The sequence below is a fragment of the Pseudophryne corroboree genome, chromosome 2, assembly GCF_028390025.1.
Source record: "Pseudophryne corroboree isolate aPseCor3 chromosome 2, aPseCor3.hap2, whole genome shotgun sequence".
Taxonomy (NCBI): Eukaryota; Metazoa; Chordata; class Amphibia; order Anura; family Myobatrachidae; genus Pseudophryne; species Pseudophryne corroboree.
Window position 1 is genome coordinate 213449200 of NC_086445.1, and position 17294 is coordinate 213466493.

General features: G+C 45.5%; 1 protein-coding gene across 1 annotated transcript in view; it reads left to right on the forward strand.

Annotated features, from left to right (window-relative positions):
• Positions 1-17294, forward strand: part of CTDSP2 (CTD small phosphatase 2) — a 78833-nt gene that overhangs the window by 54450 nt on the left and 7089 nt on the right. The window contains exons 2-7 of the mRNA XM_063952296.1: positions 1669-1817; positions 2436-2474; positions 5234-5335; positions 7058-7114; positions 7763-7855; positions 16912-17097. Of these exons, the coding sequence (XP_063808366.1) occupies positions 1669-1817; positions 2436-2474; positions 5234-5335; positions 7058-7114; positions 7763-7855; positions 16912-17097 (626 nt within the window). The remainder of the gene's footprint in view (positions 1-1668; positions 1818-2435; positions 2475-5233; positions 5336-7057; positions 7115-7762; positions 7856-16911; positions 17098-17294) is intronic.

Genomic DNA, 17294 nt, shown 5'->3' on the forward strand with positions numbered 1-17294 from the left:
CAGCTGGAGTGCCACACGTTGCCTACTCCTGATCTAGTATTGTTGTTATATATTTTTATAAAGGGTAAAATGCCTTTTAAAGATTTGGGAGCAGCAGCCAGGATAACTAATAGTAGTGACTAGTTGCTTATTATTTCTGTCCTATTATGGAGACTTGGGGCATGGAATCCTTTGATACATTTTCTGATTGTTTCGCTTTCACCTTCAGGCAGTTACTGAACTCGGGTCTGGTTTTTATTTTGTGTGATCTACTTTTCTATTATGTGGCTCCAGTCCTTCCTGAGGAGCAGGAAGCGGTCAGTGCAGCACATCGGTTTCTGTAGCTGATGATCTATGTGGACTGTGACAATCGTGAGGCGTTCGCTGAGCTCTGCTCATTTTCACCTATATAACAAAGTCTGCTATTAACCTGAAGTGTGCCCAAATATCCTTACCTTGACAAATATCGCTATTACCACTGTGAAACCATGTCTGCTAAAGCACAGAGGGGGGATCTGCCTATGAAATGTTTCGTTGGTCACAGCCTCCATATCACCTCTAGATAAGTGTATTTATTGCACAAAGAACGGGCAGACTCAGTACATTTCAGAAGCGTTCAGATAAGCTGAGTAGCCTAAGTACAGTTGTACAATATCGTACACAATGGTAATGTATTTTTTGGGTTTCTTTTACATCTCAGGTTTTCATGAAATGCACATGATAAATAAAACGCACCTACTCCTGTGCAGTTACCTCCCCAAGGTTTACAAATGCACTTTCCATACATTTTCTAGTTTATTCAGTGAAAACAATTACATTTTTTCCACCACTTTTTAAGTAAGCTATTCCTTATCTATATGTAAAGTAAAAAACTGAGCGCTTTATGCTACAGCTTTGCATTCCTGAACTGCTACACAGGTGTTATATGACTATTTTAAGCAGGGCTGGTCCTGTACCAGTTACAATTACTGGTGATAAAATGGAGGAACATTAACATCAGTGCTCCCCCTAGTGGAAATATGATGGTATTTCATAAAATTACATATGTGAGACTTTTCATGGGACGGGCATGTTTACTCTTGTATTCGGTGAATATTACATCATAGGCAACACATAGCACTTACTGCAGCACCAGTGTAAGAATAATGCCTTTTAGCCACTCACTACAAATGTTATAGTTGCAGAATATCAGCATACAGTATGCTACAGAATGGCAGTCACCATGTTATTTCAAATATACTTTAATGCATCTATCTTCATCATTAATTACCCATAGAACCAATTAAATAGAGTGACCTTCCATCCATCCATGCATGTTATGCACCCTATTGTGTCAGTGAGTTTATTTAAATCAAGGTGAACTAGTACAGTGTTGAACATCAATCGGTCACATGGGGAGAAATGATGAGGACTGAAGTGAATTATTAGGACCACACTGTTCATGTGTCTTTTAAACAGGACTAAACAACAATCTGCTTCCAGGTTTTGGAAACGATTGGCTGGCTGAGAAGCTTTTGCACTGTAGCTCAGCCTAAACTGAAGCTTGGAGGATTTCTATCAATTATCTGGAAGGTTAATATTGATGAGATGCAGTACAGGGGCTTCTGCTGTACACGAAGCAAACTAGCATACCTTGTCAGAATGATTCACTGGTGATGTAGTATTAATCTGGCTTCTCTTCTCTTGCAGGACTGGTGTCCAGGCCCTCACCAAAGAAGCCTAGGAGTCGGAGCATCTTCAAGGCGCTCTTCTGTTGCCTAAGTGCACAGAATGTTAGCAGACCAGGGGGCTCCGGTGAGCCTCCCACCCAAAAAGAGGAAGCACAATCTACTCCAAAGGTATGTTCACAACAGGACTCTGGCATCTGATGGCTTCCATGAAATAGATGGGAACAGTGTAATAGCGCTATAATGGGAGGTTTAATAAAATACTGTATAATAAGAATGACATATCAAAACAAGAAGGTACTAGCAAGTCAGGACACAGTGGTCATAAACATGTGCCAGGCGCAAGTGAGCTACGCTAGCAGGAAATGTCATTTAAAATGACGGGAGGGTTACACGGCCCTCTATCCCTAAACTGTATAGCATTTATACTGAGATTGTGGATGATCAGAGTGTAAAGAGAAGGTCATTTACCCACACGTAATTAAATGGAAGTAATGTATTGTTTGTCTGGCTGTGTTCTTATTACTGTTTTTTTCCTCCCATTTTCCATATTTCATTCTGGCTGCATTAATGGGATCAGTGACATTATCATCTCTCTCTATAACCCACATTCTTGATATTCCTCTCCCGTCTGTCCGTGGCCAGCCACGTCATCCCACTGCTATTATTTCAGTTGAGCTATTTGGTCGTCATCTCACTGTCTATATCTGTTCTGTGGTAGACTGTGTTACTAGGTAGCTGTGCAGACATGGGAAGCTGATTTGTGAATTGTTTCCTGCTTTCTTTCAGTCGGATCTGCTCCAGTGTCTCCAGTATCAGTTTTACCAGGTTTGTATACTTTGTTTGTGTCACATTTGTTTTTTTGTCCATACATCAATTAAAGACAATGAGGTAAAGTTACTGACATGAAAGAGTCTCACACTAGCGGCCTCTTAGAAATGACATGTCCATTATGTGTCTCTAAGGGTTGAGGATTGGCTGAATGTTAGAATGGGCCTTATCATATCACACATTAGACAATATATTGGATGATTTGTTGTTTTGAGCCGAATTGAAATGACAGTTCATCCACATCGTCTAGTGTGTTTGCACTACTGCGCACGCCCGTGCGTCGTTCCTCGCATCTTCTGAGATCTGAAGATATCTGTAATGACAGCATGCTCCTGGATGTGGCCACTGAACTATATATCGTGCAGTCGTGGAATATATCATTTAGTGTGTACGGCTGACCAACATATCACTCCTTCGGCCACGATCCAGGATCGTCTATTGTGCACCCAGCTTTAGACACAGGTTTACCCTGAGATTGCGCCTCTTGACCAATAGAGCTACAACCTATGAATGAGGATACGCTACATTGAAATAAGTCATTGAAAATGGGTCTGCATAATTAGCTCAGTTGTTTCTGAATAATAATAAGCAGCCCACCACTGAACTAATCACACTTCCGGGTTATCTATTAAAGCTATGCTACATACACAGAGCAATTCTCACAGTATCACAATGGTGCACAGTAGAGAGGCCAATCCCGGGCCATTTTTTCAATCCCGGGTATCGGGATTGAAAATGGTCAATCCCGGGATTGGCTTTCTGCTTGTGTGTCCGTGCGGCCACCCCGCCTCTCCCCACCCGCCCGCACATAAATCAACTCCCCAAACTGCTGGGGCGGGAAACTTCCGTCAGCCTCGGTGACTGCAGTGGGAGCCGGGAGGAGGTGGCGGGAGATGGCTGCTTTACCAGCAGTCTCAGCGGCGGGTGACTGCGCAGCGTGACCTCACAGTCAGAGGTCATACTGAGGAGGGAGATGGGCAGCGTTGAGTTTCTTGAGGACGCTCAATGCTGCCCCGCATTAAAGGGCCGCCTGATCCTGCAATCCCCGGGATTGGAGCTTCCTATCCCTGGATTGAATCTCTGCCTATTTTTGGCCTAAATCCTGGGATCCCGCCAATCCCAATCCCGGGATTGGCCATCCTAGTGCACAGTAATAGTTACTGGCAGAGATGGATTCTGGATCTACATAAGCCCCAGTCGTTGCCAGGTGATGCTGGATTTTTACAGGTCCTGCAATTCCATATTGGTTTTATTGTGTTGCTGTTAGGTTTAATCTTTCTTTTGGCTCTCTGGCCAGGCATCTTACATGGTTTCTGGTACCAAAACCAATGCCAGACTCGTACAGGGTGCAGTGGTACGTTGGGTCCAGCAATGCCAGGCACACCCACTACTTAGACTCTTGATCTCCTCTCAAAAGAGAAGAGTGCAGACCTCTACCGAACACATAAGCATGAGCCGTTTTCCACACTTGTACATCTCCATGGGCACTGAAAGTTGTCTCATTATAAACCGGTCAGTTACATTACCCCAAAACATATCTTTTTGTTACTGTATGCATTGCATGATGACATGGTATTGCTTAAGATCGCATAGTCTAATAGGTTTTTTTCAATTTGAACTATTCCATTTACTGTAACCCTCCAATCCTGTCCCGAGATTTTTTTCTTCTCGTTTTCATGTTCTGTGCATAGTTCGTAAATCTCAAGAAACTAATTTGTGAAATGCACCTTCACCAATAAGCTTCTTCCACCTGCAATTTTAATGCTTCAGCCAGTGGGACCGAAGAGGTGGCTCAGCCAGCTGAGACTCCTGCCTGGAAGCATCTGTGTGACCTGCAGGTCGCAGGATCTAATCCCGGCTAGCTCTGCTCACTCTTTCATCCTTTCCAGGTAGATAACATGAAGAGCAATGATCATTGAAGTGCTGTCTCCTGTATTTGTAAAACCTTTTTTTTTATCCCCTAAGGATGGAATAGGACTGTGCGGCAGAAAGTTACAGTGAGCACACCTTTTTTAAAGGAACCACTTCCTATTTGTTAACCCTTGCAGTTTTTACAGTCCTGCTAGTTTATTTAGTAGTGTATACCTCTTCCATGAAATATGCACAAAAATAGGGCATATTGGTAAATAATTTGTGAGCGTAATCAAAAGCAAAGCTGTTTATTGCCTTCTGGAGGGGATTTCAGTAGTTTTGTTGGCACGTGACTGAGCGATTCTATTGTTTTGCAGATCGGGCTGGAGAGGTGGCCTGTGGCACTCGTGCCTATTGGCTAAACAATTGAATAGCTCCGTTGGGTGCCGAAAAAACAATTGAATTCCCCTTTAGGGATTTGTGTATATACATTTTTATTATTATATATAGGGCTGGTAATCTTGATTTGCCTTCATAATTTATTTTATTTCAGCTTCCACATGAGGTGTTTAAAGTACTCATTATTTAATCTTTGGCAGGCAGATTGCAAGAACAAGCAGTGCTCTTACTGTCACCATAGTTACTCCTGAATTATGTTGTTTTCACTGACAAAAACACTGCTGCTGTTTCCAAGCCTGTTTTTGTTGCATGTTTCGTGCAAGTGGGAGAGCCGATTTCAAGGCCCATTCAATACCGATGGTCCTGGTATTTCTTCCTTCCCTTTAGTTCTTAACTTTAGACTGATTGGTTTTAGATTGTCCTGAATCATTTAGTATATTTGAGAACGTCTTGTCATTAAATGTTTGTAAGTGCAATGGGAAAGGTAATATATTGTGTATTTTCAGATTCCAGGCACCTCTTTGCTCCCTGAGGTAACACCAAAAGATAATGGGAAAATATGCATGGTGATAGATTTGGATGAAACATTGGTCCATAGCTCTTTTAAGGTAAGGCTAAGTAGCTATTTAGCTGTAAGATGGCTCGAAATGAAATGTTAGAAATCACATCAGGTTCCATGATGGCTCTTGAGGTTATTTCTTATGCTGGCCAGACACAGATGTTTTGCATTGAGCCCAGGTTGACTGTGGAATCTGCACTCATCCTATTGCTGGCTATAGGCTAATATGACTTTTAATTGAGTTTATAAATAATATTATTATTATTATTAATTCAGCTCAGACAAATCTGTGTGGCTCAAAATCCGTACTTCAATTCAAAATATGTATTTTTTCCCTTTGTTAGACTCTGGACAAATAATTTTCAGACAGTTCATTGTAGGCAGTTAATTGTTTTCCACTGGGGGATATCCATTTATCCCCGTTTAAAACATCATCAGGTTTTTCGTCTAGCCCCCGGTGGGACAATTAGGCCTGGTAAATTACCGGGGCTAATTGGATATCCCCCATGTCCATTTTGCAGCAGTAGGCTTCCTATGAGGTAGAGAAGCAATAAGATAAGGTACATATGTGATTAATGGGTGAACTTCAAACAACTGTGTCCACTGACTGTACGGGTTGAGGGGGATATGTATCACATCTTGGAGAGGGATAAAGTATGTACCTATCGGGATGCAGTTGGCATACTGGCGCTCGGGATGTCATTTTTCAAACACAGCCTGTAAGATTACTGTTGGGCTCTCTCTAAGGCTTAGTACATATACCTCTTTATCTCTCTCCAAGCTTTGAAACCTATCCCCCTGAGTGGTTTATCAGACTTTGGGGGGAATTCAGTTGTTTTTCCCCGTGGCCGCCACTAGCTGCTGCCCAGTGGAACAATTCAATTGTTGCTCCGTTAGGGCACGATGAGTGGCGGGGAGATACATTTCTTCTCACAGCCCCCCCGATCTCCCGTCATTTTAGACGGGAGATCGGGCATGTGTGGGCTAGTGTAAACAATTCAATTCTCCCCCATTCTGTCAGTTTGATAAATGCTATTTTGCATAATGAAATTTCAACAAGTAATTGCATCAAGTAGCATATAATAAATGTTTTCTAAGTAGTAGATTGACATTTATAATCCTGTATGCTAAAAACTGAGTGTTTTAGGCCTTAATATGAAACCTATATATTAGTGTATCTAGTGAGACATTTGTAACGCTTATCATGTGTAATGAATATTACACACAGACACCATTGAGCTCCATATGCTTTATTCATAACCATGACATGATACAGAACATTGCATTAGTCTAGTATTATATTTACAGATATACTTATATTATTGTCCACATTCAGAATGTGCCAGAACCTGTGCTCTGTGACTGAAGAGAAATAGGTCTAAAGGGCTCCATACACTAGAATGATAATGGCCGATAAATCGGATGAAAAGTTGCAAATCGGATGTGTTTTACGTCTGATCCGATGTGCGGTCCCGTGAGCATCGGATCAGAGCCCCTAGGTCGTTAGTGCTGCACTCGTGATATGTCGGATCCCGCAGGCATGGCTGGGATCGCATACGATACATTGTATGCAAGAGGACCGCATACAATGTATCGTATGCGATCCTGCCGCCCGGGAAGCTGCCGGGCGGTTCAAGGGAAATCGCATCCGACTTTAGCCTCCGACATGTCTCTGTAGTGCATGGGACCCTTAAATAGAATACCGCAATCAGAAGAGACTCTGTTTCTCTCTAATGGCTCTTAATGCATTGTTTCTTGTTTATTTACATAGCCAATCAGCAATGCGGATTTTATAGTGCCGGTGGAGATTGAGGGGACTACACATCAGGTGAGAGAGCACCAGGTTTTATTTTTAATGTTCTATTGCTTATTGATCCTTTTTGTCTTTCTGATTTACAACGTCGGGGAACACATGGCTGTGGCCCGGTTCAAGTAATCCAGGATAGGCTGTTTCCTCACAGCGCGGCCTACTCTTGATTACTTGTTTCAGGAAGCAGTTTACTTTACACCAAAGGTCGGTATCTTCCGGTAATTCAACTGTTGAAAAGAGATAGGTGTCCGTCATATCAGATGAAGAGCATTTGATATCCTGAAGAAGAACTGTAAGTCATTCTGGAGTAAAATTATGTATATAAGCTACCACCTTTGTATAGCCATGACCACCCACCTTGTAATAAGGTATATTACTTATTAGTCTGTTGACTCTATATTATTAATATTCTGCTTTATTAAGAGTTGTTATACATTTCACACTTCACTGTATTATACTAAAGGATCATGATGTATGAATGTAACTATGCGCATCACAACATCCATTAATAAATGTTCGTCAGCCTGAGTGGCATGTGAATACGATAGGCTGCATGCTTGAAATCTGGATGACAAGAACACATACAGCCAGCCGGTTTTGTCGCAAGGTACTGCAAGAACAATCCAAGAAACCCCTTTCTATGATACCTTTTTGAACCTTCCACAGGTATACGTTCTTAAGAGGCCTTATGTGGATGAGTTTCTGGAGAGAATGGGGGAGCTCTATGAATGTGTACTGTTTACCGCTAGTCTTGCCAAGGTAAGGAGAAATCCTATGAATGATCCTCAAGCTCCAATACCATGTTATTATTAACATTAATGTATATAGGGGGTCATTCCGAGTTGATCGCTCGCTAGCAGTTTTTAGCAGCCGTGCAAACGTATTGTCGCCGCCCACCGGGGAGTGTATTTTCGCTTTGCAGAAGTGCGAAGGCTTGTGCAGCAGAGCGCCTGCAAAATCTTTTTGTGCACAACAAGACCAGCCCTGTATGCGTTGATTCTAACAACGGAAGGGCGGCTTTTGACGTCGCACACGCCCAGCCACGCCTGCGTTTTTTCTGCCACGCCTGCGTTTTACTAAGCACTCCCTGAAAACGGTCAGTTGCCACCCAGAAACGCCCACTTCATGTCAATCTTCCTGCGTTCGGCCGTGCGACTGGAATGTTCGTTACACTCTGTGCAAACCCACGATGCTCATTGTACCCGTACGATGCACCTGCGCATTGCGGTGCATACGCATGCGCAGAAATGCCGATTTTTAGCCTGATCGCTGCACTGTGAACAACGGCAGCTAGCGATCAACTCGGAATGACCCCCATAGTACTAGTATATTCAGTTGCACATTACAATTGGGAGCAAAATGTTGTAAACCAATACTTTGTATTATGAGACGGCAAGGTGAAATACCCTGCTTGGAAGCTTATAAGTTATAGGGAAATAGGAAATGAGCTTTAGTGTTACATATGTAAAATTGTGAGCTGTATGATCTAGTTATATAATGTTGGCAGCAATTGAAGCCTGGGGGTAGATTTACTAAAGCTTTTAAAACAAACAAGAGGTGGTGTTGCCCAAAGCAACAAATCAGATTATTTCATCATTTTCTAAAATACAATAAAGAATTGATAGCTAGAATACGATTGGTTGCTATGGGCAACACCACCCTTTTTTATTTGAAGACACTTAAAAACCCCTCTGGAATCAATGGGTTGTTTGTGTGTGGATAGAACACACATACATTTTGTTTGAACTGTAAAGGGGACGCATCCTTAGATAGGAATCTTAAGATGCGTACACACAATGCGATGTGTGCTTACGATTTTGACTATATAGTCAAAATCGTAAGAAAAGTTAGCACAGATCGTACCATGTGTATGCACTTGCAATGCCGATGCGTGGTCCCAGTTGGAAATATAGGGGGTCATTCCGAGTTGTTCGCTCATTGCCGATTTTCGCTATACTGCGATTAGTCGCCTACTGCGCATGCGCAAGGTTCGCAGAGCGCATGCGCTTAGTTATTTTAAACAAAAGTTAGGTATTTTACTCACGGCATAACGAAGCTTTTTCATCGCTGTGCTGATCGTAGTGTGATTGACAGGAAGTGGGTGTTTCTGGGCGGAAACTGGCCGTTTTATGGGAGTGTGCGGAAAAGTTCGAGTTGCAAAACGCAGGAGTGGCTGGAGAAACGGGGGAGTGGTTGGGCAAACGCTGGGTGTGTTTGGGACGTCAAACCAGGAACGAAAAGGACTGAGCTGGTCGCAATGGCTGAGTAAGTCTGGAGCTACTCAGAAACTGCTAAGAAATTTCTATTCGCAATTCTGCTAATCTTTCGTTCGCAATTCTGCTAAGCTAAAATACACTCCCAGAGGGCGGCGGCTTAGCGTGTGCAATGCTGCTAAAAGCAGCTAGCGAGCGAACAACTCGGAATCACCCCCATAGTGTGTGCAGGCAGGGTCGGAGATTCATGCCCTCGGGCAGTTTCTAGGTCAATATAGTCCGTTAGCCAGAATCGCACCGTGTGTACACACCTGTAGATGGATTAGGTTAGTGGTTCTGGAATTTGTTACGCTTGTCTGAAGAGGAAGGTTTGGAGACTAGAGGAAAGTCTTGTTGTACGAGGTATGGCGTTACACAGAGTGGATGCAGCCCAAAACACATCTTGTTACTCTAAATGAGACCCGGTAATGAATATAGAAGTGAGACGCAGATCTTCAGGTAAATGTATTATAGCGGCGCACATCGCGTTCATACATTGCCCTCCCATATCGGCCTGCTATCTTTCTCTTATGTACTAGTGGATACTGGGGTCTTGTACTTTAGTACCATGGGGTATAGATCGGGTCCACTGGAGCCTGGCACTTTAAAAACCTTTAGTGTGTGTGTGTATGTGTGTGCTGGCTCCTCCCCTCTATGCCCCTCCTACCAGACTCGGTTTAGAAAAATGTGCCCAAGGAGACGGGTGCATTTCTCTGGAGCTCCAGAGATTTTCCTTTATTTTTTATTTTAGTTTATTTTTTTCAGGTACCTGCTTCGTGGGACTTAGAGGGGGGACCGGACCAACCTCCTGAGGGTTAATGGTTCGTAATCCCAGCTGACAGGACACTGAGCTCCTGAGGTACTGATCACACATCGTTAGTATGTGTGCCCACGCCAGCAGCTAGCTGCCACCCTCTAACAGATGCCGAAGTTATAAGGTGCGGTGAGTGTCACACCGGGGTCCCGGTTAGCGGGTCCCCGGTACAGATTTGGCGGCCAGTCACGTGGCGGTCACGGGCCTGTAGCTGCGGTGCCCGCCGCGGACAAACTGGCTCTGGGCTGTTGCCCGCAATGCTCACTGTCTCAAGGCTTTGGGTGTACTGTACAATGCATATTCTTCTACGTGGCCAGTATAAGCTATGGTAGGGACTGCGTGCCATTACAAGGGGCGGGGCTTCCCGGAGCAGGACCAGCGTCGGGAAGGCGCCTTTTCCTGCTACTGCGGATCTTCAAGGCTGCATGCTCGCTGCTCCTCCAGGACCCACGCTGCTACAGACTGTAAAACTGGTACCAGGGGGTCATAGAAAGGGGGGAGCACGCCAGCGGTAGCGCTACTGCACTAATATCAGGTCATACACATATTTCTACACACTATGCTGCTGTGTTCTGTGTGCTGGTGTCCGCTCCTCCGTGTCACTCCAGGGGCTCTCTAGGGTCTGTGTGGAGGGGTGTAGTATGGTATGCCGGCGGCCGGGCTCCCGACCGCCGGCATACCGTCACCGTGGCGAGCGCAAAGGAGCCCCTTGCGGGCTCGCTACGCGCGCCACGCTATTTATTCTCCCTCCAGGGGGGGCGTGGACCCCCACGAGGGAGAATATCTGTCGGTATGCCGGGTGTCGGGATTCCGGCACCGGTATACTGTGCGCCGGGATCCCGACATTCAGCATACTGAAGACCACCCGTGTGGAGGCGTTGGTCAGTGAGTTGTGCTGTATTACTATTGTGTAAGATGTCTGTTGACATGGTTATCTGTGCTGCTTGTAACTCTACCCCGTCGTCAGCGGGTCACTCATGTGTGAGCAATGTTCCTTATCTCCACAGGGACCTAGCTCACAGGCACCTGACTGGCTAGATAGCTTTAAAAGCATGATTCAGAATGTAAATTCAGAATTAGCTGCAGCTAAATGAGAGAGACAGGTGTTAAAACGCTCTATTGATCGTGTGGCTAAAGCAGCAGATACCAAGAAGGCTTCTCAGCCCCCTTTAGTGGTTTCACATAAACGCTCACTGCCACAGTTGCTCAGGTCTGATTCTGATCAGCCTGATGTGGATGATGATGATATGGATGAGGACAGTTCTCTGTCCCCTGGGGTGGAGGCTCTTATTTTTGCTGTACGAGAGGTCCTTCACATTCCAGATCAGGAGGCAGAACCAGAGGAGGAGTTAAACTGGACCTGATGGTTTTAGTGGAACCCGTCTCTGAACTTAAGGACTCTGCAATCTCCCCGTTTTGTGTTCTCTTCTAGGGGTGGACTATTCCACCCTGGGTAATCCTACGCTGTGCGCCTAAGATGGCTGCCGTACTTGATACCTTGTGAGGGTGGAATACACAACCCCTGGAGGTTATTACCCAAAATGCCTACACCAATCATGCATTATTCTTTCTGTCTTTATTGTCTGTGTTGTTTATCTTTTGATGTAATACTTAAATCTTCTGTATTATGTGCATTGTTTGAGTTCTAGTTGGCTCCGCGAATGGCTGCTTCGGTGCTGCTCTGCCAAGCAGCCTTTGTTTTTAGTCTTACATTTATAATATGTCTAATATGTTGAGTCTATTGTACAGTTGCAATGTGCAGTATGAACTCATATGTGTAATGTATGCTATGTATTTCCCCATTCTTATGCTATGTATTCCCCCTTCATGTTGCTGCTTGGCGATGCATTGTACCACAAAGAATTCCTAGTGTACGTGAGTACACCTGGCCAATAAAGCTGATTCTGATTAAAGTTAGACCCAAGACCTCAGCAACTTATCCTGTGTCTAAGGAATTAAACTCCCTGGCCAGGAAGGCTTGGTTGAACCCTGATAAAAAATTAAAAATTCCTCAGAGGTTTTTAACTACTTTTCCCCTCCCAGCTGAGGACAGGAAGGTATGGGAAAACCCCGTCAGTCGGTACGTCGGTATCCAGACTGTCGGTAAGAAATTGGTACTGCTAGTACCAGGGGCTATATCCCTGAAAGAGCTAGCTGACCGTAAAATTGAGACCACGCTCAAGGCAATTTATACGGTAGCAGGCACAGCACAATGTCCCACAATAGCTTGTGGGTGGATTTCCAGGGCGGTAGTCAAGTGGTCTGATGTTGTTATTGACAGTTTAGACTCTCTACCCCGGGATGAGGTCATTACTCTGCTCCAACATATACAGGATGCTGCAAATTTTATGAGCGAGGCTATTAAAGAATTGTGTAAGGTAAATGGCCGCACCACTGCTATGGCTTTTTCGGCGCGCAGAGCTCTGTGGTTACGTCAATGGTCGGCAGGCGCCGATTCCAAAAAGGGTGTAGAAAATCTTCCCTTTACAGGTGATGCCTTATTTGGAGATTAATTAAATAAATGGATGTCACAAGCAACGGCGGGTAAGTCTACCTATCTGCCATCGTCTGCACCACCTGCTAGACGTTCTTACACCGGTTCCTCCTTGCAGTCCTTTCATGTGGCGAGGTTCAGAGGCAGGGGCCGAGGAGTCACCATCACTACCAGAGGATCTTGTGGTAAGTCCCTTAAACCTGCAGCTGCTGCCTCCCTGGACCAGAACACCTGATCCCCTGTCGCTAAGCCTTCCGCGTGACGGTTGGCCCCAACAGCAAGGCGACTTTCCGGTAGGTGCTCGCTTTCAACACTTCGCCCACGTGTGGGCAAAGTCCAGCCGGGATCTTGGTTGAGGGACCTCATTTCCCAAGGATACCGGCTGGAATTTCAAGCACTCCCTCTTCACAGATTTTTCAAGTCGGGCTTACCAGCTTTACACACAGCAAAAGTTACCTTGCAAGAGGCTTTTCAAAAACTTTTGCAGATGGGGGTGGTGGTTCCAGTACCTCCTCCATTACACAGCAGGGGCTTTTACTACAGTCTTTTTGTTGTTCCCAAACCAGACGGTACAGTGCGCCCCATCTTGAACCTGAAGTCTCTAAACCCATATCTGGGTTTTCAAATTCAAGATTGAATCCCTGCGGGCGGTGGTGTCCACTCTGGAGGAGGGGAATTCCTGGTGTCTCTGGATGTCAAGGATGCTTACCTACACATTCCTATGTGGCCCCCTCATCAGGCTTACCTCAGGTTTGCCATATTGGACGACCATTTCCAGTTTCAGGCCTTACCCTTTGGATTATCCACAGCGCCGAGGGTCTTCACCAAAGTCATGGCGGAGATGATGCTGCAACTGCGCATGATGGGAGTAAACATAGTCCCCTACTTGGACAATCTCCTCATAAAGGCTGTGTCCAAGGAGCGTCTGCTGATCAGCATCGATCTGACGACTCGCCTCCTTACGCATCATGGTTGGATCCTAAATTTTCAGAAATCTCACCTGCAACCGACGCAACGTCTTCAGTTCCTGGGAATGATTCCGGATACAGTGTCTCAAAGGGTGTTTCTCCCGATGGACAAGGCCTAGACTATCCACGCTATGGTTCGCTCAGTGCTCAGTCCTCGCAAGGTCTCCATACATCTTTGCATCCAATTACTGGGCAAGATGGTGGCTGCTTACGAGGCAATCCAGTATGGCAGATTTCATGGCCGACCGTTGAAGCTGGATCTGCTGGACAAATGGTAGGGTCTCACCTTCACATGCATCAGGAAGTGACTTTATCTCCGAAAGCCCGGATTTCTCTAATATGGTGGCTACAGGTTCCTCACTTAGTAGAGGGCAGGAGTTGTAATATCCACTCGTGGATTTTACTGACAACGGATGCCAGTCTCTGGGGTTGGGGGGCTGTGACTCAAGGAGCCCAGTTCCAGAGGATATGGTCGAGACAGGAATCTGTTCTGCCGATAAACATCCTGGAGCTCAGGGCAATTTACAGTGCTCTTCTGCAGGCTTCTCATCTCCTGAAGGAACAGGCGATCCAGTTTCAGTCGGACAATGCCACGGCGGTGGCGTACATAAACCGACAAGGGGGAACAAGAAGCAGGGCGGCGATGGAAGAAGTGTCAAAAATCCTCCTCTGGGCAGAGGCCAACGCAAGGGCAATCTCAGCCATATACATTCTGGGTGTGGACAACTGGGAAGCAGACTTCCTCAGCAGGCACAACCTCCATATGGGGGAATGGGGCCTACATCCCCAGGTGTTTCCACTGTTAATTCACCGGTGGGGCTGTCCGCAGATAGATCTGATGGCTTCTCGACTCAACAAGAAGCTACGCCAGCACTGCTCCAAAACGAGGGATCCGCAGGCTGTTGCAGTGGACGTGCTGACGACGCCGTGGATGTACCAGTTTGTATACCTGTTCCCTCCTCTTCCGCTAATCCCAAGGGTTCTCAAAAGACTAAGAAGGGAAAGCGTTCAGGCAATTCTAATTGCCTCGGATTGGCCTCGACGGGTGTGGTACTCGGATATCCTAACCATGGCTCTGGAGGATCCCTGACCTCTACCACTCCGAGTAGATCATCATCAACAAGGTCTGTTTGTCTATCCAGACTTACAGCGGCTACGTTTGACGGCTTGGAGGTTGAGAGGGAAATTCTAGCTAGGAAAGGACTTCCCTCCTGGGTCATTTCCACCATGGTCCAAGCCAGGAAGATGGTTACATCGAAACATCACCATCATATCTGAAAAAAGTATGTTTCCTGGTGTGAGGGTAGAAAGGTTTCTACCGTGGAATTTAGAATTGGTCGTTTTCTACTTTTCCTGCAAGCAGGAGTGGATATGGGCCCACGGTTAGGCTCCATCAAAGTTCAGATTTCTGCTCTCTCTATTTTCTTCCATAAACAACTTGCCATGTTGCCTGAAGTACAAACTTTCCTGAAGGGTGTTCTTCATTTGCAGCCGCCCTTTGTACCTCCCACAGCTCCGTGGGACCTCAATGTGGTTCTGTCCTTTCTCCAATCGAACTGGTTTGAACCCCTACATAGGGTGGAGTTAAAATTTCTCACCTGGAAGACAGTGATGTTATTGGCATTGGCGTCTGCCAGATGGGTGTCTGAATTGGGGGCCTTATCCTGTAAGAGCCCTTATGTGATATTTAATGAAGACAGACGGAACTTAGGACCCGTCCTCTGTTCTTGCCAAAGTGGTGTCAGCCTTTCATGTGAATCAACCTATTGTGGTTCCAGTATTGTCTGATGCTTCCATTGGTCCTGAGGCCTTGGATGTGGTCGGGGCCATGAAGACTTATGTCAAAAGGATGGCCCGTCATCAGAAATCTGACTCACTGTCCTTTATGATGCCTCCAAAGTTGGTCGGCTGGCTTCTAAGCAATCTATTGCTCGCTGGCTCCGGTTGACCATTCAACAGGCATATACAGTACTTCGGCAGCTCTGCCCTTGTCGACGTCTATTCAGGCTCAATCGCCGAGGTTGGTGGGCTCTTCCTGGGCAGCTGCCCGGGGAGTTTCGGCACTACAGTTGTGCCGAGCTGCTACTTGGTCTGGTTCGGACACGTTTGTTAAATTCTATAGGTTCGATACCTTGGCCAAGGATGACCTTCAGTTTGGTCAGGCGGTTTTACAGGGGTCTCAGCACTCTCCCACCCATTTGGGAGCTTTGGGACTTCCCCATGGTACTAAAGTACAAGACCCCAGTATCCACTAGGACGTAAGAGAAAATAGGAATGTGATACCTACCGGTAATTCCCTTTTTCCTAGTCCGTCGTGGATACTTGGCGCCTGGCTCAGTGCTTCGTCCCTGCTTACCTATATAAATATTTGGTTGTACCGGCGTTGCGGTCTTGTTGCGTTGTTGGGATAGCTGTGCTATCCTGGTTAGGTTGGTGTTGCTATCCTCTGTTCTGGTTAGCGCCCTCTTTTCGTTTATGGTTGTGTGTTGGATTGTTGCCTCACCACTGTTGTAATGTTTCTTCTCTCATATTATGTCCGTATCCTCGGGCACAGATTTCCCAGACTGAGTCTGGTAGGAGGGGCATAGAGGGGAGGAGCCAGCACACACATAAACACACTAAAGGTTTTTAAAGTGCCAGGCTCCAGTGGACCCGATCTATACCTCATGGTACTAAAGTACAAGACCCCAGTATCCACTACGGACTAGGAGAAAAGGAATTACCGGTAGGTATCAAATTCCTATTTTTAGATAGCAGTACCAATAAGGACAGCCCCTGTCACTGTGCACTCTCTGCAGCCACCATACATGGGGGAGAAGCGGTATAGCGCACATAACGTGCGCTGATACCGCTTCTCCCCCGTAGCACCCGTTCTTACATTGACCCCCTTGTGTGGAACGGGAGAGTTGGGAGATATTTTGAGGTGAAGAGATATATGTTAGACCATTCTATTATCCATGTTTTGGCATTGCAACAACCTGTAGCAAGCTGGATAATCTGAATGCTCAGAGAAGTATAAATTATGTCTGGTGATAAGTATGCAGAACTTGTGGAAGGCAATAAGTGACCTGTTTGTGTAAATGTGTGAGGGCAGAAGTACTTGTGATTTGAGAGGGGAAATAGTTATGAGAGAAAATTGTTCTATATAGTAAAATCAAAATACATTCCAAAAGTAAAACATTACCAACTGAATTATCATCATTTCTTGGTATTAAATGCAGCAGTTGCGGTGACATAAGTCTTGAAGTGTAACCTGTACGTTTCTTCTTTTTTTTCTTTTTCTGTAGTATGCTGATCCGGTCACAGATCTTCTAGACAAGGAAGGGGTCTTCCGCTCCCGTCTCTTCAGGGAAGCTTGTGTCTTCCACCAAGGCTGTTATGTCAAAGACTTGAGCCGTTTAGGAAGAGACCTAAAGAAAACTATCATTTTAGATAACTCTCCTGCATCGTACATCTTCCACCCAGAAAATGCAGTAAGTATGTTTGCTTTAGATTTGTATTGCAATTGTACGTAATAAAGTAAGCAATATACACCCATCAGCCATAACATTAAAAACATCTGCCTAATATAGGGGGTCATTCCGAGTTGATCGCTAGCTGCCGTTGTTCGCAGCGATCAGGCTAAAAATCAGCATTTCTGCACATGCGTATGCACCGCAATGCGCAGGCG